This window comes from Atractosteus spatula, chromosome 13, assembly GCF_055471065.1.
Source record: "Atractosteus spatula isolate fAtrSpa1 chromosome 13, fAtrSpa1.hap1, whole genome shotgun sequence".
Lineage (NCBI taxonomy): Eukaryota > Metazoa > Chordata > Actinopteri > Semionotiformes > Lepisosteidae > Atractosteus > Atractosteus spatula.
Window position 1 is genome coordinate 223491 of NC_142718.1, and position 23837 is coordinate 247327.

Sequence of the window (23837 nt, forward strand, 5' to 3'; positions counted from 1 at the left end):
GCCTGCCTGGCGCTGTCAGACACCAAACGAGACATCTTCTTATAAGCGTGATGAACATCTTCTATTGCTCATGCGATATACAAGCGGAGCAGCATGAACTCGAACATATACATATATAAAGTATATGTATAAACTCGTACATATACTGACAGACTTCTTTAATCAACGAAATGGACATTACTGTAGAATATTAAATTACTGCACGTAGTTATTTCAACAATATGAATGTAAGAGTATTTACTTCAAATCTGAATATTCTCAAAGAGAGAAATGGGACTCTGCCTGGTGGTCTGAGCTCATCTCTCGTCTTTCTGCTGAGCTCGTTACGGTTTGGGGAGCCTCAGTCCGAGGGACGCACAGAGAAGCCCACCACAACTGGCCCTCCTTCCCGGGACGTGGGGGCTGGTGCCGCGTGGCTGGGTGGCTGAAACACGACACTCAGGTCAGACAGACATTTCAGGCTTCGTGTTTATCGTCATGCCGACCGGAGCCCAGGGAAATCCTTACTTGCGCGTTTCCCCAAGTAACACACCACAGCATCAGTTGTTGGAGACGAGAACGCGAGACAGCGAGTGGAGAGTGGCAGCAGTGTGCGCCACCTCGCGGTGGGCAGCAGCCCACAGCCTATGGATCAGCAGCAGAGTCCCGACAAGACGGCCCGGGGCTTTAAACCTGTTAACCCTGGAGTGACCCCGCCCCGCTGGTACCGAAGACACCGGCATCAGCAGCCAGAAGCAGAGCACACTCGCTAAAGGCACAGAGAATATCAGGGCGGAACATGAAACCCTGCAACTGAGCTCCGGAGGTGCTGCCTTTAGAGCTGTCCAGTGTGCATTGGGAACATCGTGTACAAGCCGAGTGTAAAGAGAGCAGCGAGCCGAGACGGGCAGGCTGGAGGAACTGGGTCCCACGATTTCTCAAAATGAACAAACAGACACCGATACAGCGGGCACAAGTAACAACTGGAGGAAGAGCAGGAAAATCTGAGAGCAGGTGGCTCTACTGTACACAGAGAGGGGTGGGAGGGGGGAACAAGCTGCTCAGCCACGTAGGTGCAGCCGATACCCTGGCATCTCTCCAGACACAGCTGGATGAGCTCCTGCAGCTAGGACAGGAGGCTCTACTGCACACAGAGGGTGGTGGGAGGTGGGAACAAGTTGCCCAGCCATGTTGTTGAAGCCGATACCCTGGCTTCTCTCTAGACACAGCTGGATGAGCTCCTCCAGTCAGGACAGGAGGCTCTACTGTACACAGAGGGGGGTGGGAGAGGGGAACATATTCTTTCCAGACACAGCTGGATGAGGTCCTCCAGTCAGGACAGGAGGCTCTACTGTACACAGAGGGGGGTGGGAGAGGGGAACATATTCTCTCCAGACACAGCTGGATGAGGTCCTCCAGCCAGGACAGGAGGCTCTACTTTACACACTGTACGTGCACAGAGGGTGGTGGGAGGTGGGAACAAGTTGCCCAGCCATGTTGTTGAAGCCGATACCCTGGCTTCTCTCCAGACACAGCTGGCTGAGCTCGTGGGATTAATTAGCTAAAGCAAACAAATGATCTTCTTTAGCTCAGCTGGTAAGACCTGGGTTCGAGCCCATGCAGTGAGGCACGAACTAGGGTGGGAGCGGCGAGGGCACAAGCCCTTGAACCCGAATCCGTTACAATAACAAAAGGACAGACAATGAAATGTGGGCATTTCGAAGTCGTAATTCTGAGATACAAAGTCGCAATTGCGAGATACCATAGCGCGTTTTTTTTTACTCCCTGGCGGAACCGGGCTTCCATATTATCAGAAGAGCTGCGGGTGTAGCCTGATAAAGCGAACTTGAGCAAACAATCGTATATTGAAATTCCTGTTACAAGAAATGTTATATTGTCAATAAAGTGATCTCATATCTTATCCGTGTCAACCTTGTACACTGTGCCACTTAAAAACATCCTGGTTCTCTTTCACGTTGACGAGTGTGCTTTGCACAAAAAGAGCAACAGGGGTCTTGTTGTTCGTAAAGTTGCAAATTCAAGCCTTTTTGAACACGTGGCTCGACTGACGGGTCGAATCTTTACAAGGCCCTTGGTGCGCGTGTTTATTGAAGAAGGAGACAGTGAGAAACTGATCGCTTCTGATTTTTAAAACAGGACACCGCTGTGAAGTATTAAGACGTGCCTGTTAAAGCCGCTTTGTTAGAATATACGATTGTTTGCTAAAGTTCGCTTTTTCAGGCTACAATCGCAGCTCGTCTGATAAGGGTATGATATTAGAGAGAAATGTAATCTTCCTGTTCACACAAACGAACATAAGATACTGGTATTACATGCAAAATCCAGCGCCGCCCTCCACCTGGGCAAACAGAGGAACACAATTGCAGACTGTTCCTCTCGCACCAGTAGCACGCATGAGCTCGGCAGACGGGGTCACTGGAGGTCAAGGTCGCCGTGCATGGTCACGTGATCACCGGAAAACACAAGGCGCTGTATCTCGGGACCGAAAACAGTACAAACGCAGCACTAACGAAACAGGGGGTTTCATCGTTTTTAAGGGGCGCTAAATTCACGGAGATAATTACTTGTACTGGCCTCATCAGCTTAACCCAGCAGCCATATCACCCTGCAACTCACCACTGGTAGCCTACTGAAGTTCAGCAGGTGTGAGCCTGGCCAGGACCTGGATGGGAGACCTCCTGGGAAAAACTACGGTTGCTGCTGGAAGAGGTGATAGTGGGGCCAGCAGGGGGTGCTCACCTGCGGTCTGTGTGGGTCCTAATGCCCCAGTATAGTGACGGGGACAGTATACTGTAAACAGGTGCTGTCCTTCAGATGAGATGTAAAACTGAGGTCCTGACTCTCTGTGGTCATTAAAAATCCCAGGGTGTTTCTCAAAAAGAGTAGGGGTGTAACCCTGGTGTCCTGGCCAAATTTCCCATTGGCCTTTATCAAGCATGGCCTCCTAATAATCCCCCTTTCTGAACTGGCTTCATCACTCTGCTCTCCTCCCCACTGAGGGCTGAGTGTTCTGGTGCAGTATGGCTACTGTGGTGGAGGGGATCCCAATTACCAGTAAAGTGCTTTGAGTGGGGTGTCCAGAAAAGTGCTATATAAGTGTAAGCAATTATTATAAAGTCCCACCTCTCCAGTGTGTTCATTAGTGGAGCGGGTGCAAATGGCGTTCTCTGATTGGTCTTCACAGGAATCAATCAAGTCACTTCCGGGAATAGAAACAATCCTCACACGCATGCGTACATGAAACAGCGCCACAGCGGTGAAACAGGTGCCATCTTGGCTCTGCACAATAGAGTTCTCCACGTTCTGTTAGAGTAGGGGTACGGAGCCAAAATGGCGGACTCAGGGGTTGCAGTTTCAAACTTGGTGGTTTTGTTATGCTTTGCAGTGACTGATATGGCGTTCTGATTTCAGACACGGTTTTTTTGTAAATAAACCAAGAGTTTGCAATACAACACGTACAAGAAGGTTCGGAATGGAGGGCTGGAGCCCGGTGGTGGCTTCGGACGAAGAGCGGTCCAGTTCGGATGGAGAGGACGTGGTCCCGCCGGAGGCTCCGCATCGGGAGTCCGGAGCGGAGGCGGCCGGGTTCGGGTTCGCCGGACTGGGGGACGGGGTGCGGCTCGGCGCGGCCGGTGCGGCCGCAGACCCGGGACTGCGGTACCTGCATGTGCTCTGGGATCCGAACCGGGCCGAGCCCGAGCCCGAGCCCTGCAGCCCCCGCCGGCCCGGGAAGCTGGGAGTCTGCCGCCTGAGGCGCCACGGGAGAGCGCAGCGCGCCGCGCCGCTGGGGAGAGAGACGCACGGTACCGGTTCTGGCTCGTATCGCCTAGCGGGCTCTCCGCAGCGTAGAGCAGCGCGGCCCGCACCGCCTGTATAGCGCCTTTCCCCGCGGGGACGCAGGCCGACCGCCGTGCGGGTCAGTCCCTGCTCTCAGGCCCAGGGAGGAGTGAGCCGGGTCTCTAGCGACCGAGAGACCAGCCCGGAGTAACGGGTCGTGTCCCACTTGGTCACCTTACGGGACAGTGCAGAGCGCCCCCTGCTGGTGGAGTCAGCGCTGTCATGTCTGGTGCCCAGCAGAGCTTGTGTAGTGTCAGTTGTGTCAGGAGAGTCGCTTGTGTTGGTTGTGTGAGTGTCAGGAGTGTCGTTCTGTTGTGTCAGTATTGTCCGTTGTGTTAGTGTCAGGGCTGTCGGTTGTGAAAGTCAGGGGATTCAGGAGTGTTGGTTGTCTCAGGAGTGTCGGTTGTGTTAGTGTCAGGGGATTCAGGAGTGTAGGTTGTCTCAGGAGTGTCGGTTGTGTTAGTGTCAGGGGATTCAGAAGTGTTGGTTGTGTCCTCTGATTCTCTCTCTCTGTGTTCAGCTGGGAAGAGGCTGAGAGAGGCAGCCAATAGCAATGACATTGACACAGGTAAGCTCACACTTGACCCCTGACCTCACCACTCTACCCCACCCCAACCTCACCCCTTGACCCCTGACCTCACCGCTGTACCCCACCCCAGCCTCACCCCTTGTCCCTTGACCCCTGACCTAAACCACTGTACACTGTGTTGTGGTTGTCTAGTACTGTGTATATAGCAATGTGCTGTGTTGTGGTTGTGTAGTGCTATGTAGTAGTAGTGCTCTGTGTTGTGTGGTGCGTTGTGTGTTGTGTACAGTGTAGATCTGTGTCGTGTAGTACTGTGTGTTTGCTGTGTTGTAATGTTTTCTCCATGTGGGCCTGTGTGCTGTGTGCTGTGTTGTGTGCTGTGTTGTGTAGTACTGTGTGGGTGCTGTGTTGTAATGTTTACTCCATGCGGGCCTGTGTGCTGTGTGCTGTTTTGTAGTCTTAGTATCCGTCTACAGTGTAGTGTAGTTTTGTGTGTATAGCAGTGTGCTGTGTTGTGGTTGTGTAGTTCCTTGTAAGTTGTGGAGCTCTGTGTTGTGTGGTGTGTTGTGTCTTCTGTACAGTGTAGATCTGTGTTGTGTGTTGTGTAGCGCTGTGTGTGTGTAGTAATGTTTTCTCCGTGCGGGCCTGTGTGCCGGCAGTGCGGCGCCTCCTGGAGGATGACGCTGACCCCTGCGCCGCGGACGACAAGGGCCGCACCGCCCTGCACTTCGCCTCCTGCAACGGCAACGAGAGCATCGGTGAGCGAGGCGGAGGCACAGCTGGAGGTCTGAGGGGGAGGCGCTGCGGGGGGTGTGAGGGGGAGGCGCAGCGGGGGGTCTGAGCGGGAGGCGCTGCGGGGGGTCTGAGGGGGAGGCGCAGCGGGAGGTCTGAGGGGGAGGCGCTGCGGGGGGTGTGAGGGGGAGGCGCAGCGGGAGGTGTGAGGGGGAGGCGCAGCGGGGGGTCTGAGGGGGAGGCGCAGCGGGAGGTCTGAGCGGGAGGTCTGAGCGGGAGGTGCTGCGGGGGGTCTGAGGGGGAGGCGCAGCGGGAGGTCTGAGCGGGAGGCGCAGCGGGAGGTCTGAGCGGGAGGTCTGAGCGGGAGGCGCAGTGGGGGGTCTGAGGGGGAGGCGCAGCGGGAGGTCTGAGCGGGAGGTCTGAGCGGGAGGCGCTGCGGGGGGTGTGAGGGGGAGGCACAGCGGGAGGTCTGAGCGGGAGGCGCTGCGGGGGGTCTGAGCGGGAGGCGCAAAGGAGGGGACAGCTGGGATCTGCCGCCTGAGGCGCCACGGGAGAGCGCAGCGCAACGCGCCGCTGGGAGAGGGACGTACGGTACCGGTTCTGGCTCGTATCGCCTAGCGGGCTGTCCGCAGCGTAGAGCAGCGCGGCCTGCACTGCCTGTATAGCGCCTTTCACCGCGGGGACGCAGGCCGAGCGTCGGGGGGAGGCGCAGCGGGAGGTCTGAGTGGGAGGCGCTGCGGGAGGTCTGAGTGGGAGCCGGCCATTCGCTAACGTCTGCTGCCTCTCTGTCTCCCCCGACAGTGCAGCTGCTCCTGAGCTCCGGAGCTGACCCCAACCAGAGAGACGGGCTGGGAAACACACCACTGCACCTGGGTGAGGGGGAGATGGATTGGACCACCGGCGAGGGTGGGGGGGGAGGGTTGACAGCTGAGAGAGGCTAACTGGTCTGTCTGTCTGCAGCTGCCTGTACGAACCACGTGCCTGTGATCACCACACTGCTGAGAGGAGGTGAGAGGCTGGGGACTGGGGGAGACTGAGGGGGAGACTGACTGGTGGAGAGACTGGGAGGGACTGGGGGAGACTGGTGGAGAGACTGGGAGAGACTGGGAGGGACTGGAGAGGGGACTGGGGGACAGACTGGGAGACACTGGGGGAGAGAGCACTCTCCGAGTCCCGGGGCTGCTGGGAGCTGACCAGTGGGGCTGGGTGTGTTCAGGCGCCCGTGTGGACGCACTGGACCGCGCTGGGAGGACTCCACTGCACCTGGCCAAGTCCAAACTGAACATCCTGCAGGAGGGGGAGTCGCACAGCCTGGAGACGCTGCGCGGGGAGGTCACTCAGGTAACTGACACACCTGGACACCGATACACCTGAACACCAGTACACCTGGACACTGACACACTCCTGGACACCCACACACCTGAACACTGACGCACTCCTGGACACTGACGCACTCCTGGACACCGACACTCCTGGACACCAACACACACCTGGACACCAATACACCTGGAGACTGACTCATACCTGGACACTGACACACCTGTACAGTCACACACCTAGACACTGACACACGTGCACATGAGAGACCCAGGTGAGTGACTGACTCTCGCTGTGTGGGTGGCAGATTATCCAGATGTTGCGAGAGTACCTGAACCGTGTGGGACAGCATGAGCAGAGACAGAGGCTGGAGCACATCTGTACACAGCTGCAGAACACCAGCACCAAGGCACAGGTGAGAGCAGGCAGGCCTGGACACCCTGACGCAGCCTGGCCAGAGACACTGGACACAGACAGACCTGGCTGTCCAGAGAGGACAGGCTCAGTGTGCGGTGGGGGGTGAGGGGGTGTCTGGGCTGTGTGCGGTGGGGGGGATGAGGGTCAGTTCTTACAGTGGAGAAAGGAGGGGTGCTGGGGTTGTGATGCCCCTGTCTTTCTGTGTGCTGCAGGTGGACGAGGTGACGGACCTGCTGGCCAGCTTCACATCGCTCAGCCTACAGATGCAGAGCCTGAGCGAGAGGTAGATCATCTTGCACGCAGCGCCCCCTGCTGCTCCGTGCTGAGAGAGACTGGACTGTCTTCCAGGGAGACCTCAGGCCCTCGGGAGGCCACACCAGCACATGCACACTCACACCAGCACGTGCGCACTGGCACACTCACACCAGCACTTGGGCGCTCGCACAATCACACCAGCACGTGCACGCTCGCACACTCACACCAGCACGTGCACGCTCGCACCAGCACGTGCGCACTGGCACACTCACACCAGCACTTGGGCGCTCGCATACTCACACCAGCAAGTGCACGCTCGCACACTCACACCAGCACTTGCACGTGTGCACTGGCACACTCACTCCAGCACGTGCGCACTCGCACTAGCACACTCTCACCAGCACGTGCACGCTCGCACACTCACACCAGCACAAGCACGCTCGCACGCGCACACCAGCACATGCACACTCACAAACCCACACCTGCATGTGCATGCTCGCACACACCTGCATACTTTCACCAGCACGTGCACACTCACACACACACTCACACCTGCACACTCTCACCAGCATGTGCACGGTCGCACACCTGCACACTGTACCTACACACTCACACACTCACCTGCACACTCTCTGCGAGGTACTCCTGCAGCACTCTGGGGAATACACACTGATCAGAGTGTCTCCTGGGGATCAGGAAGCCCCCTACAAGCAGAGGAGCAGCGCTGCTCTCCAGGAACATGACTGGGGATCTGTGCAGGACACAGTTAAGTGCTGTAGCGCCCCCTGTGATCAGCAGCTCCACTCCTACTGCGTCTGTGTGCCTCTGGGGTCTGCAGACCTGTCTGTGAAGGCTGTGTTGTAGTTGTAATGTACCCAGGCTCTCCGCTGGGCCAGAGTGACAATAAAGAATCACAGCTGGTGTCAGTCTGGCTCTCTGCTTGTGCTTGTGTGGGGTCTGGGTGGGGGTTGGGCAGTTACACACTACATGGCCTTCATCAAGCCTGTAGAGCCATCTATGTGAAGCCTGCATGTTCTCTCATGTCCCAGAGACATGGTGACTGTGTGAACTCCTCTGTGGAGTCTGTCTCCTCTCTCTCCTGTCCTGCGTGAGGTCTGTGTCTCCTCTCTCTCCTGTCCTGTGTGGAGTGTATCTCTCCTCTCTCTCCTGTCCTGTGTGAGGTCTGTGTCTCCTCTCTCCTGTCCTGGCTGGGGTCTGTTTCTCTTCTGTCCTGTGTGAGTTCTGTGTGTCCTCTTTCTCCTGTCCTGTGTGAGGTCTGTGTCTCTCCTGTCCTGTCTGGGGTCTGTCTCTTCTCTCTCCCGACCTGTGTGAGGTCTATGTCTCCTCTCTCTTGTCCTGTCTGGGGTCTGTGTCTCCTCTCTCTCCCGTCTCCAGTCTGATGTCTGTGTCGGTGTCTAGGTTCTGATGAACCTGCAGTTCAGGGGCTCGATCACATGACTAAGAGCTCAGCTCAGCAGGTTTGGGGTCCCGGAGTACCCCTGCACCAAAAGGTGACAGACACCCCGCTCCCTGCTGCCCCCTGCTGTTACTGGAGCTGAGGCCGGTTCCGACGGGTCCCGGTTCTGCCGCACGGACGGAGCCCACTCTGGTGACGTGCACAAATTAGCCCTCGCCGGCTGTGCGCGTCCGAACCGGGTCAGCCTGTGAGAGCGGCCGGGCCCGGGCTCGTCTCCGAGCGGAGCGGCAGCAGGGCTCCGCCCGCCCGCCCGTCCGTCTCCTCTCCTCCCCGCCCTGTTCTCTGTTGTTGTTTTGGAAAGAAAAAGATGGCGGCGACCGAGTCAGCGGAGTAGCCATTTCACGGATCTTTGCGAAGGTACCGGGCGACGCTGTGTATTCCTCCCCTCTCCCGACCCCTCCTCGCAAGGTGACTCTCCTGCGAGGACCCCCAGCCGGCGCTGGCTGGAGTTCGCTCGGGCGGTCGAAGCCAGCGGGCCTGCTGCGGGCCCGCAGCCTCGGGCTCGAGTAGGAAGTCCTCCCGGGAGGGTGCGCTCGCACCCGGTCACGGCCGGTGCTGCAACCGGGGTGGGGTCCGGGGGGAGTGCTGGGTGATTGATGCGGCGAAGGGGAGAGGGGGTGTGTTTCTTGTGTGTGTGGGTGTTTTTGAAGAGCTCAGGCGGGAAAGAGGAACGATGAGAGTGGGAGACGATTTTATCGCGAAGAGCAGTCCAGCGGCCGCGGATCGTGATCCCGGTCCGGCGCACCGGGTCGGAAACGGCTGGTTCTGTATCGGGACCTGGACGGACCGCGCTGCGTTTCACAAGGAATTGCTGGCATTACTAATCCGGTTGGATAGCGGTGCCGTGTGCCGGCCCGGGTGAGCTGGTGAGAGGCTGCAATATCGTGCTTGTCCCCTTGTCTCACGCACCAACCTTTACATGCAAAATACGGGTGAATAAGCTGTCAATCCATTTAAAAAAAAAGCTTTCATAGCGATGATTAGGGCAACAGCCTGCGTTGACGGCGATATTCCTGCTCTGCGGAGCTTCTCCCTCTGCTCAGCCCGTCCCGGACTTCTCAATCCCGGAATCCTTCCCGACCCTTTCCCGAACAATCCCAGAGAGTCGGGGCTTCACCCAGACGCCCTCCCCCACCACTCTCCGTGTAGAGACCCGTCTCCCTCTGGCAGGGTTGACTTCGTCAGCGGCCTGGGCCGGAACCGGGCCGAGCCCTCTGACCAGACCCGGCCTGGTGAGCCCGGCTTCTCCCCTCACTGCTCTCTGGAGAGCAGGCATCAGCTGCCCAGCTCCAGGAACAAGAACACAGGTTATTGATCAGGCGTGTGGGCCTGCCAGCTGTCTCCTGACAGCACTGCTGGGCATCTTGTTCCACACCCCCACCACCCTTTGTGTGAAGAAGTGCCTCCTGTTCTCCAGTTGCAGTGACCCCTGTCATAAGTCCTTGCTCTCCCCGCTGCAGTCATCTTACTGACATGAGGATATCCCGTAGGTCTGTAGCTGTATCCTTCTGTCTCACTGACTCCAGTGTGTCCGTGTGTCTGTCAGTGCTGACAGCAGAGAGAGACAGACAGGCTGCTGTATCCTTCTGTCTCACTGACTCCAGCGTGTCCGTGTGTCTGTCAGTGCTGACAGCAGAGAGAGACAGACAGGCTGCTGGATCCCGCTGTCTCACTGACTCCAGTGTGTTTCTAGCCCCCAGACGGAGCCGGACAGAGGGAGGGTCTTGTGACCAGGTGGACACTGAGTGACGGTCAGACAGACTGGTGCTCGGTGTCTCGGAGTCATGTCATACGAGGAGATCAAGAAGAAGGGAGTGCTGGGTAACTGTCTCTCTGAATTCATTTCTGTGATGTGTACCAGTAGGAGTGTGTGTATTAACCCCTCTCTCTCTCAGTGCAGTGTCAGTGTACAGTAGTGTGCAGGAGGAGTGTGTATATTAACCCCTCTCAGTGCAGTGTCAGTGTACAGTAGTGTGCAGGAGGAGTGTGTGTATTAACCCCTCTCTCTCAGTGCAGTGTCAGTGTACAGTAGTGTGCAGGAGGAGTGTGTGTATTAACCCCTCTCTCTCTCTCAGTGCAGTGTCAGTGTACAGTAGTGTGCAGGAGCAGTGTGTGTATTAACCCCTCTCTCTCAGTGCAGTGTCAGTGTACAGTAGTGTGCAGGAGGAGTGTGTGTATTAACCCCTCTCTCTCTCAGTGCAGTGTCAGTGTACAGTAGTGTGCAGGAGGAGTGTGTGTATTAACCCCTCTCTCTCAGTGCAGTGTCAGTGTACAGTAGTGTGCAGGAGGAGTGTGTGTATTAACCTCTCTCTCTCAGTGCAGTGTCAGTGTACAGTAGTGTGCAGGAGGAGTGTGTGTATTAACCCCTCTCTCTCAGTGCAGTGTCAGTGTACAGTAGTGTGCAGGAGGAGTGTGTGTATTAACCCCCCTCTCAGTGCAGTGTCAGTGTACAGTAGTGTGCAGGAGGAGTGTGTGTATTAACCCCTCTCTCTCAGTGCAGTGTCAGTGTACAGTAGTGTGCAGGAGGAGTGTGTGTATTAACCTCTCTCTCTCAGTGCAGTGTCAGTGTACAGTAGTGTGCAGGAGGAGTGTGTGTATTAACCCCTCTCTCTCTCAGTGCAGTGTCAGTGTACAGTAGTGTGCAGGAGGAGTGTGTGTATTAACCCCTCTCTCTCTCAGTGCAGTGTCAGTGTACAGTAGTGTGCAGGAGGAGTGTGTGTATTAACCCCTCTCTCTCTCAGTGCAGTGTCAGTGTACAGTAGTGTGCAGGAGGAGTGTGTGTATTAACCTCTCTCTCCGGGTCAGAGGTGTCAGTGCTGGAGGGGGGTGTGGAGGAGATGGGGCTGGTTGCTGGCCGCAGTCAGAGGGAGAAGAAACGCTCCTACAAGGACCTGCTGCGGGAGGAGGAGGAGATCGCTGCTCAAGTCCGCAAGTCCTCCAAGAAACGACCCAAGGTACCGCACTGCCTTTGCCCTTAGTGAACATGGCTGCGTTTTAGCTTCACACTGCCCACGTTAGAAATGGCTGCCACTGCTCCTGTGTAGCTGTGTGTGTGACCTAATGACCCCTGTATGTCTGCCCTCCTCTCCTCTCGTTCAGTGGATGCGGGATTTCCTGTCATTCCCTCTTCCCTCTCTCCCTGTCAGGACTCGGAGCTGTACCTGCTGGGGGGAGACCCGCACAGGAAGAAGAAGAAGCACTCGAGTGAGGAGTACTACTACAGGGGTGAGAGGATGACAATCTGATCCGCTCCGGGTCTCACCGTGTACTCAGTCAGACTCCTGTTCCACAGCAGTGCGATCCGCTCCGGGTCTCACCGTGTACTCAATCAGACTCCTGTTCCACAGCAGTGCGATCCGCTCCGGGTCTTACCGTGTACTCAATCAGACTCCTGTTCCACAGCAGTGCGATCCGCTCCGGGTCTTACCGTGCTGTTAGTGTCAGTCGTCCCACACTGGTCCAGCCCTGTGTGTGCGGTATTGGGCTCGGTTCTGGCTCGCGGCCCGGCCCGGCCCGGCCTCAGTACTGACCTCTCTGTCCTCTGCAGACCCCCCCTCGCCGGGCGGCCTCCCGCCCAAGAAGAAGCGGAAGCTGGAGCGCGCCCCCCCGCCGCCCCCCCACCCCACGGACACGGCGATGGGGCTCCTGCAGGCCATCACCTCCCCGCTGGCCACCGGCGCCCAGCCCTCGAACCCTGGGCCCGCGCCCCACCACCACTCCAGCAAGGACCGGCGGCGGTCGGGGGGCGAGGGGGGGCGGCCGCACCCCGGCTCCCACCCACACCGCCCCCCCCCCTCCTCCTCCAAGAAGCACAAGTCAGCCCTGCTGGGCCCCGGCGCCCCCGAGCCCCCCCTCACCCTGCGCGAGGCCGACGGGCTCAAGATGAAGCTCATCCTGTCCCCCAAGGAAAAGGGGGAGTCGGGCGGGGGGGGCGAGGGGTTCAGCTACCCCTCGCCGCTGTCCTCCTCTTCCTCGCCCCTGCCCTCGGGGGTGCCGCTGAAAAAGGCCAGTCGCAAGCCGGGGGGCGCGGTCTTGCTCTCCAAGGCGCCCCGGAAGAAGCTGCACCCCAAGGACCCGCTGCCCATCGTGGTCAAGGAGGTGGAGGTGGAAGGTGGGGAGTCCCACGTGTCCCCCTTTCTCTCTCGCACTGCTCCCCTTTCTCAGCTGTCTCACTCAGTGTACTTTAGTGTGTATTAACCCCTCTCTCTCTCAGTGCAGTGTCAGTGTACAGTAGTGTGCAGGAGGAGTGTGTGTATTAACCCCTCTCTCTCTCAGTGCAGTGTCAGTGTACAGTAGTGTGCAGGAGGAGTGTGTGTATTAGCCCCTCTCTCTCTCAGTGCAGTGTCAGTGTACAGTAGTGTGCAGGAGCAGTGTGTGTATTAACCCCTCTCTCTCAGTGCAGTGTCAGTGTACAGTAGTGTGCAGGAGGAGTGTGTGTATTAACCCCTCTCTCTCTCAGTGCAGTGTCAGTGTACAGTAGTGTGCAGGAGGAGTGTGTGTATTAACCCCTCTCTCTCTCTCAGTGCAGTGTCAGTGTACAGTAGTGTGCAGGAGGAGTGTGTGTATTAACCCCTCTCTCTCTCAGTGCAGTGTCAGTGTACAGTAGTGTGCAGGAGGAGTGTGTGTATTAACCCCTCTCTCAGTGCAGTGTCAGTGTACAGTAGTGTGCAGGAGGAGTGTGTGTATTAACCCCTCTCTCTCAGTGCAGTGTCAGTGTACAGTAGTGTGCAGGAGGAGTGTGTGTATTAACCCCTCTCTCTCTCTCAGTGCAGTGTCAGTGTACAGTGGTGTGCAGGAGGAGTGTGTATATTAACCCCTCTCTCTCTCAGTGCAGTGTCAGTGTACAGTAGTGTGCAGGAGGAGTGTGTGTATTAACCCCTCTCTCTCTCAGTGCAGTGTCAGTGTACAGTAGTGTGCAGGAGGAGTGTGTGTATTAACCCCTCTCTCTCTCAGTGCAGTGTCAGTGTACAGTAGTGTGCAGGAGGAGTGTGTGTATTAACCCCTCTCTCTCTCAGTGCAGTGTCAGTGTACAGTAGTGTGCAGGAGGAGTGTGTGTATTAACCCCTCTCTCTCTCAGTGCAGTGTCAGTGTACAGTAGTGTGCAGGAGGAGTGTGTGTATTAACCCCTCTCTCTCAGTGTCAGTGTACAGTAGTGTGCAGGAGGAGTGTGTGTATTAACCCCTCTCTCTCTCAGGGCAGTGTCAGTGTACAGTAGTGTGCAGGAGGAGTGTGTGTATTAACCCCTCTCTCTCAGTGCAGTGTCAGTGTACAGTAGTGTGTGTATTAACCCCTCTCTCTCTCAGTGCAGTGTCAGTGTACAGTAGTGTGCAGGTGGAGTGTGTGTATTAACCCCTCTCTCTCAGTGCAGTGTCAGTGTACAGTAGTGTGCAGGAGGAGTGTGTGTATTGACCCCCCTCTCTCAGTGCAGTGTCAGTGTACAGTAGTGTGCAGGAGGAGTGTGTGTATTAACCCCTCTCTCTCTCTCAGTGCAGTGTCAGTGTACAGTAGTGTGCAGGAGCAGTGTGTGTATTAACCCCTCTCTCTCTCAGTGCAGTGTCAGTGTACAGTAGTGTGCAGGAGGAGTGTGTGTATTAACCCCTCTCTCTCAGTGCAGTGTCAGTGTACAGTAGTGTGCAGGAGCAGTGTGTGTATTAACCCCTCTCTCTCTCAGTGCAGTGTCAGTGTACAGTAGTGTGCAGGAGGAGTGTGTGTATTAACCCCTCTCTCTCTCAGTGCAGTGTCAGTGTACAGTAGTGTGCAGGAGGAGTGTGTGTATTAACCCCTCTCTCTCTCAGTGCAGTGTCAGTGTACAGTAGTGTGCAGGAGGAGTGTGTGTATTAACCCCTCTCTCTCAGTGTCAGTGTACAGTAGTGTGCAGGAGGAGTGTGTGTATTAACCCCTCTCTCTCTCAGGGCAGTGTCAGTGTACAGTAGTGTGCAGGAGGAGTGTGTGTATTAACCCCTCTCTCTCAGTGCAGTGTCAGTGTACAGTAGTGTGTGTATTAACCCCTCTCTCTCTCAGTGCAGTGTCAGTGTACAGTAGTGTGCAGGTGGAGTGTGTGTATTAACCCCTCTCTCTCAGTGCAGTGTCAGTGTACAGTAGTGTGCAGGAGGAGTGTGTGTATTGACCCCCCTCTCTCAGTGCAGTGTCAGTGTACAGTAGTGTGCAGGAGGAGTGTGTGTATTAACCCCTCTCTCTCTCTCAGTGCAGTGTCAGTGTACAGTAGTGTGCAGGAGCAGTGTGTGTATTAACCCCTCTCTCTCTCAGTGCAGTGTCAGTGTACAGTAGTGTGCAGGAGGAGTGTGTGTATTAACCCCTCTCTCTCAGTGCAGTGTCAGTGTACAGTAGTGTGCAGGAGCAGTGTGTGTATTAACCCCTCTCTCTCTCAGTGCAGTGTCAGTGTACAGTAGTGTGCAGGAGGAGTGTGTGTATTAACCCCTCTCTCTCTCTCAGTGCTGTGTCAGTGTACAGTAGTGTGCAGGAGGAGTGTGTGTATTAACCTCTCTCTCTCAGTGCAGTGTCAGTGTACAGTAGTGTGCAGGAGCAGTGTGTATATTAACCCCCCTCTCTCTCAGTGCAGTGTCAGTGTACAGTAGTGTGTGTATTAACCCCTTCTCTCTCTCTCAGGGCGTCTGGCCCCAGGGCTGTGTGGGGGGCCCCTGCGGGGGGCGGACTCCTCCTCCTCGGGGGCGGAGCTGGAGGCGGGGGAGCTGGTGATTGACGACTCGTACCGTGAGGTGCAGAAGAAGAAGAAGAAGTCGAAGAAGAGCAAGAAGAAGAAGGAGAGGGAGCGAGAGCGTCACCGCGGCGACAAGAAGCACAGCAAGTCCAGCAAGAGGAGCGCAGAGGGGGGGCCGAGCGCCGGGGCTGCAGGTTCGACTGGGGAGACTGGGGCTCACTGGGGGAGACTGGGGCTCACTAGGAGAGACTGGTGGAGACTGGGGCACACTGGGAGAGACTGGGAGAAACTGGGGCTCTGTGGGGGAGACTGGGGCTCACTAGGAGAGACTGGGGCTCTGTGGGGGAGACTGGGAAAGACTGGGGCTCACTAGGAGAGACTGGGGGAGGCTGGGGCTCTGTGGGGGAGACTGGGAGAGACTGGGGCTCACTAGGAGAGACTGGGGGAGGCTGGGGCTCTGTGGGGGAGACTGGGGGAGGCTGGGGCTCTGTGGGGGAGACTGGGAGAGACTGGGGCTCACTGGGAGAGACTGGGGGAGACTGGGGCTCTGTGGAGGAGACTGGGGCTCGCTGGGAGAGACTGGGGGAGACTGGGGCTCTGTGGAGGAGACTGGGGCTCACTAGGAGAGACTGGGGGAGACTGGGGCTCTGTGGAGGAGACTGGGGCTCACTGGGAGAGACTGATGGAGACTGGGACTCACTGGGAGAGACGGGGAGACTGGGGTCTGTGGGAGGATTATATCCGAGTCCGTGAGACCTGCTGTGGGTGACTAAGACGCTGGCAGGGTCGAGCTGAGACACAGACACAGTGGAGTGCAGACCAACAGCTGGGCTGCTGTCTCCCACAGGGTCCACCACTGTCCTGCTGACCCCCGCTGAGCTGGCACGGGGCCACGCCCACACGCACAGCTCGGCCAACCACAGCTCAGGGCCGGCCCCCGGGGGCGGGGCATACGGGGGTGTGGTCTCGGGGGGCGGGGCCTACGCGATGAGCCCGCCCGCCGTGGTGCATCACCACTCCAGCAGCGAATCGCAGAGCGAGAAGAAGAAGAAGGAGGGGCGAGACCGGGAGAAGGCGGAGAAGGAGAAGGTGGGCTCTGATTGCTGTTGTCAGTGTGTGAACGTCCCGGGAAAGCTCCTCCCCGCAGTCCGGCCCGAGACCGGCCGAGCGGTCGGGTGTCCGACCCCCAGCTGCTTACAGTCAGAACCAGCTCGGCCCAGAGCTCCGCTCCGGGACTCCGCAGGGTCTCGGTGGACAGGACTGGAGAACTGGGTCTGGGGAGGTCTTGACCCGGTCCAGAACTCCTGTCCGGGACTCTGCAGGGTCTCGGTGGACAGGACTGGAGAACTGGGTCTGGGGAGGTCTTGACCCGGTCCAGAACTCCACCCTGGTACTCTGACGGTGCTGTGCTGGGAGATTCGTGTGGAAAGAGCAGTGTTCTGACGGGCCGCCAGGCCACAAGTCCCGGGTTCGGGCTGTCACACACACTCCTCTCCTTGTCTGCTCTCCCTCTGCAGCCCAAGAAGAAGAACATGACGGCGTACCAGGTGTTCTGTAAGGAGTATCGGGTCAACATCACCTCAGAGCATCCGGGCCTGGGTCAGTGCGTCTGTGTGTCTGCAGTGAGACTGTGTGCTGTTCTGGTGCTACACATCCGGGCCTGGGTCAGTGTGTCTGTGTGTCTGCAGTGAGACTGTGTGCTGTTCTGGTGCTACACATCCGGGCCTGGGTCAGTGTGTCTGTGTGAGGCTGTGTGTGACTGGGGAGTTTTATTCTGTCTGAGAGGCTGTGTGTGACTGGGGAGTTTTATTCTGTCTGTGTGAGGCTGTGTGTGACTGGGGAGTTTTATTCTGTCTGTGAGGCTGTGTGTGACTGGGGAGTTTTATTCTGTCTGTGTGAGGCTGTGTGTGACTGGGGAGTTTTATTCTGTCTGTGAGGCTGTGTGTGACTGGGGAGTTTTATTCTGTCTGTGAGGCTGTGTGTGACTGGGGGAGTTTTATTCTGTCTGTGTGAGGCTGTGTGTGACTGGGGAGTTTTATTCTGTCTGTGAGGCTGTGTGTGACTGGGGAGTTTTATTCTGTCTGTGAGGCTGTGTGTGACTGGGGAGTTTTATTCTGTCTGTGAGGCTGTGTGTGACTGGGGGAGTTTTATTCTGTCTGTGTGAGGCTGTGTGTGACTGGGGAGTTTTATTCTGTCTGTGAGGCTGTGTGTGACTGGGGAGTTTTATTCTGTCTGAGAGGCTGTGTGTGACTGGGGAGTTTTATTCTGTCTGAGAGGCTGTGTGTGACTGGGGGAGTTTTATTCTGTCTGTGTGAGGCTGTGTGTGACTGGGGGAGTTTTATTCTGTCTGTGTGAGGCTGTGTGTGACTGGGGAGTTTTATTCTGTCTGTGAGGCTGTGTGTGACTGTGGAGTTTTATTCTGTCTGAGAGGCTGTGTGTGACTGGGGAGTTTTATTCTGTCTGTGAGGCTGTGTGTGACTGTGGAGTTTTATTCTGTCTGAGAGGCTGTGTGTGACTGGGGAGTTTTATTCTGTCTGTGTGAGGCTGTGTGTGACTGGGGGAGTTTTATTCTGTCTGTGAGAGGCTGTGTGTGACTGGGGAGTTTTATTCTGTCTGTGTGAGGCTGTGTGTGACTGGGGGAGTTTTATTCTGTCTGTGAGAGGCTGTGTGTGACTGGGGGAGTTTTATTCTGTCTGTGAGAGGCTGTGTGTGACTGGGGAGTTTTATTCTGTCTGAGAGGCTGTGTGTGACTGGGGAGTTTTATTCTGTCTGTGTGAGGCTGTGTGTGACTGGGGGAGTTTTATTCTGTCTGAGAGGCTGTGTGTGACTGGGGGAGTTTTATTCTGTCTGTGAGGCTGTGTGTGACTGGGGGAGTTTTATTCTGTCTGTGAGGCTGTGTGTGACTGGGGAGTTTTATTCTGTCTGTGAGGCTGTGTGTGACTGGGGAGTTTTATTCTGTCTGTGAGGCTGTGTGTGACTGGGGAGTTTTATTCTGTCTGTGAGGCTGTGTGTGACTGGGGGAGTTTTATTCTGTCTGTGAGGCTGTGTGTGACTGGGGGAGTTTTATTCTGTCTGTGAGGCTGTGTGTGACTGGGGAGTTTTATTCTGTCTGAGAGGCTGTGTGTGACTGGGGAGTTTTATTCTGTCTGTGAGAGGCTGTGTGTGACTGGGGAGTTTTATTCTGTCTGTGAGGCTGTGTGTGACTGGGGAGTTTTATTCTGTCTGAGAGGCTGTGTGTGACTGGGGAGTTTTATTCTGTCTGTGTGAGGCTGTGTGTGACTGGGGAGTTTTATTCTGTCTGTGAGGCTGTGTGTGACTGGGGAGTTTTATTCTGTCTGTGAGGCTGTGTGTGACTGGGGAGTTTTATTCTGTCTGTGAGGCTGTGTGTGACTGGGGAGTTTTATTCTGTCTGTGAGAGGCTGTGTGTGACTGGGGAGTTTTATTCTGTCTGTGTGAGGCTGTGTGTGACTGTGGAGTTTTATTCTGTCTGAGAGGCTGTGTGTGACTGGGGAGTTTTATTCTGTCTGTGAGGCTGTGTGTGACTGGGGGAGTTTTATTCTGTCTGTGAGGCTGTGTGTGACTGGGGGAGTTTTATTCTGTCTGTGAGGCTGTGTGTGACTGGGGAGTTTTATTCTGTCTGTGAGGCTGTGTGTGACTGGGGAGTTTTATTCTGTCTGTGAGGCTGTGTGTGACTGGGGGAGTTTTATTCTGTCTGAGAGGCTGTGTGTGACTGGGGAGTTTTATTCTGTCTGTGAGGCTGTGTGTGACTGGGGAGTTTTATTCTGTCTGTGAGGCTGTGTGTGACTGGGGAGTTTTATTCTGCCTGCAGTGTTCGGAGAGCTGAGCCGGAAGCTGGCGGAGGTGTGGAAACAGCTGCCGGAAAAAGACAAACTGGTGAGCTCCTTGTCTGTCTGTCCTCACTTCACGTCTCTCCCTGCGGCTGCAGCGCCGCTCACCTGTCTCTCTCTGTGTCAGTAGGTGTGGCGACAGAAGGCTCAGTATCTGCAGCACAAGCAGAACAAGGCTGAGGCCACAACAGTGAAGCGGAAGAGCTCCTCCAGCGAGCCGGGCAAGAGCAAAGGTACCAGAGACGACACCTGTACCTGCAGGCGTTACCTGTTACCAGTGTAGTGTCAGTGTCCAGTACAGTGCAGGAGGAGTGTGTGTATTAACCCCTCTCTCTCTCAGTGCAGTGTCAGTGTACAGTAGTGTGCAGGAGGGGTGTGTGTATTAACCCCTCTCTCTCTCAGTGCAGTGTCAGTGTACAGTAGTGTGCAGGAGGAGTGTGTGTATTAACCCCTCTCTCAGTGCAGTGTCAGTGTCCAGTACAGTGCAGGAGGAGTGTGTGTATTAACCCCTCTCTCTCTCAGTGCAGTGTCAGTGTACAGTAGTGTGCAGGAGGAGTGTGTGTATTAACCCCTCTCTCTCTCAGGGCAGTGTCAGTGTACAGTAGTGTGCAGGAGGAGTGTGTGTATTAACCCCTCTCTCTCAGTGCAGTGTCAGTGTACAGTAGTGTGCAGGAGGAGTGTGTGTATTAACCCCTCTCTCTCTCAGTGCAGTGTCAGTGTACAGTAGTGTGCAGGAGGAGTGTGTGTATTAACCCCTCTCTCTCAGTGCAGTGTCAGTGTACAGTAGTGTGCAGAAGGAGTGTGTGTATTAACCCCTCTCTCTCTCAGTGCAGTGTCAGTGTACAGTAGTGTGCAGGAGGAGTGTGTGTATTAACCCCTCTCTCTCAGTGCAGTGTCAGTGTACAGTAGTGTGCAGGAGGAGTGTGTGTATTAACCCCTCTCTCTCTCAGTGCAGTGTCAGTGTACAGTAGTGTGCAGGAGGAGTGTGTGTATTAACCCCTCTCTCTCTCAGTGCAGTGTCAGTGTACAGTAGTGTACAGGAGGAGTGTGTGTATTAACCCCTCTCTCTCAGTGTAGTGTCAGTGTACAGTAGTGTGCAGGAGGAGTGTGTGTATTAACCCCTCTCTCTCTCAGTGCAGTGTCAGTGTACAGTAGTGTGCAGGAGGAGTGTGTGTATTAACCCCTCTCTCTCTCAGTGCAGTGTCAGTGTCCAGTACAGTGCAGGAGGAGTGTGTGTATTAACCCCTCTCTCTCAGTGCAGTGTCAGTGTACAGTAGTGTGCAGGAGGAGTGTGTGTATTAACCCCTCTCTCTCTCAGTGCAGTGTCAGTGTACAGTAGTGTGCAGGAGGAGTGTGTGTATTAACCCCTCTCTCTCTCAGTGCAGTGTCAGTGTACAGTAGTGTGCAGGAGGAGTGTGTGTATTAACCCCTCTCTCTCTCAGTGCAGTGTCAGTGTCCAGTAGTGTGCAGGAGGAGTGTGTGTATTAACCCCTCTCTCTCTCAGTGCAGTGTCAGTGTACAGTAGTGTGCAGTAAGAGTGTGTGTATTAACCCCTCTCTCAGGGCAGTGTCAGTGTACAGTAGTGTGCAGGAGGAGTGTGTGTATTAACCCCTCTCTCTCTCTCAGTGCAGTGTCAGTGCACAGCAGTGTGCAGGAGGAGTGTGTGTATTAACCCCTCTCTCTCAGTGCAGTGTCAGTGTACAGTAGTGTGCAGGAGGAGTGTGTGTATTAACCCCTCTCTCTCTCAGTGCAGTGTCAGTGTACAGTAGTGTGCAGGAGGAGTGTGTGTATTAACCCTTCTCTCTCTCTCTCAGTGCAGTGTCAGTGTACAGTAGTGTGCAGGAGGGGTGTGTGTATTAACCCCTCTCTCTCTCGGTGCAGTGTCAGTGTACAGTAGTGTGCAGGAGGAGTGTGTGTATTAACCCCTCTCTCTCTCAGTGCAGTGTCAGTGTACAGTAGTGTGCAGGAGGAGTGTGTGTATTAACCCCTCTCTCTCAGTGCAGTGTCAGTGTACAGTAGTGTGCAGGAGGAGTGTGTGTATTAACCCCTCTCTCTCTCAGTGCAGTGTCAGTGTACAGTAGTGTGCAGGAGGGGTGTGTGTATTAACCCCTCTCTCTCAGGGCAGTGTCAGTGTACAGTAGTGTGCAGGAGGAGTGTGTGTATTAACCCTTCTCTCTCTCTCTCAGTGCAGTGTCAGTGTACAGTAGTGTGCAGGAGTGTGTGTATTAACCCCTCTCTCTCAGGGTCAGTGCGGAGTGTGTCCTCTCCCTGCCGGAAGTCTCCCTCGGGGTCCGTGGCTGTGCCTCTGTCTCCAGCTCGTGCTCCAGAGGTCGACCCCATCGACGCTGCTGCCCACCTGCAGCTCCTGGGAGAATCGCTCAGCCTGATTGGACACCGGCTGCAGGAGACCGAGGTCAGAGCCCCCTCACAACAGCTCTTCAGTACAGTGCGAGTGTAGCACAGCTCTGTCCGCTGCTCTGTCCACTGCTCTGTCCGCTGCTCTGTCCACAGCACTGTCCACAGCACTGTCCTCAGCTCTGTCCACAGCACTGTCCACAGCACTGTCCACAGCACTGTCCTCAGCTCTGTCCATAGCACTATCCTCAGCTCTGTCCACAGCTCTGTCCTCAACTGTCCACAGCACTGTCCTGAACACTGTCCACAGCTGTGTGTTCAGTATCTGTGTGTCTCTATAGCTGTGAGTGGTGCTGAGTGATGTATTATTATATTATTATATTTTTATGTTTCCAGGGCATGGTGGCTGTGTCCGGCAGCCTGTCTGTCCTCCTGGACTCTATCCTCTGTGCTCTGGGGCCACTCACCTGTCTCACTGCCCAGGTCCCGGAGCTCAACTCCTGCCCTCGACACGTCCTGGTGAGTTCCCTAACCCAGCTGTCTGTCCTTCTTCCTCTCCTCAGGCTGCGCTCTGCCTGACGGCTGTCTCTCCGTCTCTCTGAGCTCTGATCTCTCTGTCTCTCTGAGCTCTGAGCTGTCTGACTGTCTATCTGAGAACTATCTCTGTCTCTCTGAGCTCTGATCTCTCCGTGTCTCTGTGTTTCTGTGTCTCTGAGCTCTGATCTCTCTGTGTTTCTGTGTCTCTGAGCTCTGATCTCTCTGTGTCTCTGTGTTTCTGTGTCTCTGAGCTCTGATCTCTCTGTGTCTCTGTGTCTCTGAGCTCTGATCTCTCTGTGTCTCTGAGCTCTGATCTCTCTGTGTCTCTGTCTGCCTGAGCTCTGATCTCTCTGTGTCTCTGAGCTCTGATCTCTCTGTGTCCCTGTGTCTCTGAGCTCTGATCTCTCTGTGTCTCTGTGTCTCTGAGCTCTGATCTCTCTGTGTCTCTGTGTCTCTGAGCTCTGATCTCTCTGTGTCTCTGTCTGCCTGAGCTCTGATCTCTCTCAATTCAGTTCAATTCAAGGTGCTTTATTAGCATGACTGATGGGATCAGTGTTGCCAAAGCAAATAAAAATAATAAAATTAACATGAAACAAAACAAAAAATAAAAGTAAAATAAAATCTACAGACATATTACAGACATTTACAACAGAGATATATCATAAAATATTTACATCTGCTGTAGACAGATGGAGCATGATTGGGAGAGACTCACTGTTCCTCAGGCTCTCTCTCCGTCTGTCTTGCTCTGCTGGGGTGTTGCTCTCTGTGTCGGACAGTGTTTTCACTCTCTCTGTCTCTCTCAGTCCAACACTCTGGACAACATCGCCTATGTCATGCCCGGACTGTGACGGCAGCCGCGGTGCCCAGCGGGCCTGAGTGGACTCGATCTGGGTCGCGAAGGAAGGAGTTGGCACGACGGGCACATGGCGGGAGTACCCAGAATCCACTGGGGCCTCTGGAAGAAGAGCCTCTGTTTTAATTCTGTTCTTAAAAAGTCTCTATTCGTTTGTTTTTTAATTAAAACTCTTTTAGTGAAGCTGTGCTTCCTGGTTCTTTCTGTTTTTGTTGGGGGTGACCTGTGACCCCCAGTTGTGTTCAGAGGTGTTTTATGGATGACCTGTGATCTCTGTCCCCTGTCAGTCTCGGGGCTGCGGGTTCGGGCCTGTCCCCTGTCAGTCTTGGGGCTGTGGGTTCGAGCCTGTCCCCTGTCAGTCTCATTCTGGGGGTTCGAGCCTGTCCCCTGTCAGTCTCGGGGCTGCGGGTTCGAGCCTGTCCCCTGTCAGTCTCTGCAGGCTCGTACCAGGCTCTCACAGGGCTGCAGGTCCAAGCTTGTTTGCAGGGAGATGGCCCTCCCTCCTGTGCAATTTGCCTTTGGGAATAAAAGTACAGTTTCCAGCCAGATGAGTTTCAATACAACTGAAGCAACTTGTTTGGGTCCCTGTGGTTGTTTCATAGACATGCTGAGGTGTGACACTGTGAGTGTTACTGCTGCATCACTGAGCTGCTGCCTCTTCTCCAGGCTCTATACTCACAGTACAGAGCTGAGCTGTGGCTGTGGAGTCTCCCACTGGGAGTGTTACTGCTGCATCACTGAGCTGCTGCCTCTTCTCCAGACAGTACAGAGCTGAGCTGTGTCTGTGGAGTCTCCCAGTGTGGGTTATAATGGTTTCTATATCTTGTGAGGGGTGTTTTTATTTAAGAGGAGTCCTTTCACAAGCTCAGACTGCAGTAGGTGTGTCTTTTTCAATGAGATGTTCCCTTCACTCCCGATATTGACAGTTTGGAGGGAGGAGAAGGCAGGGTGGCGTCCTCTGAACAAGTCTGGGCACCAGCAGCTGCCGTCTGCATGCATGG

The 23837-nt window shown here is 55.5% G+C and overlaps 2 protein-coding genes across 2 annotated transcripts; both read left to right on the forward strand.

The window, feature by feature from the left end:
* Window positions 1–44: 44 nt before the first annotated feature.
* ankrd54 (ankyrin repeat domain 54) lies at window positions 45–8010 on the forward strand. The gene is made up of 8 exons (XM_088930921.1): window positions 45–3803; window positions 4358–4405; window positions 5023–5121; window positions 5897–5968; window positions 6056–6103; window positions 6312–6436; window positions 6720–6827; window positions 7042–8010. The coding sequence occupies exons 1-8, from the start codon at window positions 3473–3475 to the stop codon at window positions 7114–7116; spliced, it is 906 nt and encodes a 301-aa protein (XP_088787047.1). The 5' UTR covers window positions 45–3472; the 3' UTR covers window positions 7117–8010.
* A 608-nt stretch (window positions 8011–8618) lies between these two features.
* On the forward strand, window positions 8619–23019 carry hmgxb4a (HMG box domain containing 4a). The gene is made up of 13 exons (XM_088930837.1): window positions 8619–8918; window positions 10255–10382; window positions 11367–11515; window positions 11708–11786; window positions 12109–12672; window positions 15189–15434; window positions 16088–16329; window positions 16758–16839; window positions 19070–19134; window positions 19219–19321; window positions 21332–21501; window positions 21840–21962; window positions 22787–23019. The coding sequence occupies exons 2-13, from the start codon at window positions 10346–10348 to the stop codon at window positions 22829–22831; spliced, it is 1905 nt and encodes a 634-aa protein (XP_088786963.1). The 5' UTR covers window positions 8619–8918; window positions 10255–10345; the 3' UTR covers window positions 22832–23019.
* Window positions 23020–23837: the final 818 nt, after the last annotated feature.

Bases quoted from the DNA above. Each gene is read 5' to 3' on its own strand.
- ankrd54 (XM_088930921.1), top strand. From the start codon at position 3,473: ATGGAGGGCTGGAGCCCGGTGGTGGCTTCGGACGAAGAGCGGTCCAGT. The intron at 5,969-6,055 runs GTGAGGGGGAGA...GTCTGTCTGCAG, and splicing joins AAACACACCACTGCACCTGG to CTGCCTGTACGAACCACGTG. The intron at 6,437-6,719 runs GTAACTGACACA...TGTGGGTGGCAG, and splicing joins TGCGCGGGGAGGTCACTCAG to ATTATCCAGATGTTGCGAGA.
- hmgxb4a (XM_088930837.1), top strand. From the start codon at position 10,346: ATGTCATACGAGGAGATCAAGAAGAAGGGAGTGCTGG. The intron at 16,330-16,757 runs GTGGGCTCTGAT...CTCCCTCTGCAG, and splicing joins AGAAGGCGGAGAAGGAGAAG to CCCAAGAAGAAGAACATGAC. The intron at 19,322-21,331 runs GTACCAGAGACG...CCTCTCTCTCAG, and splicing joins CGAGCCGGGCAAGAGCAAAG to GGTCAGTGCGGAGTGTGTCC.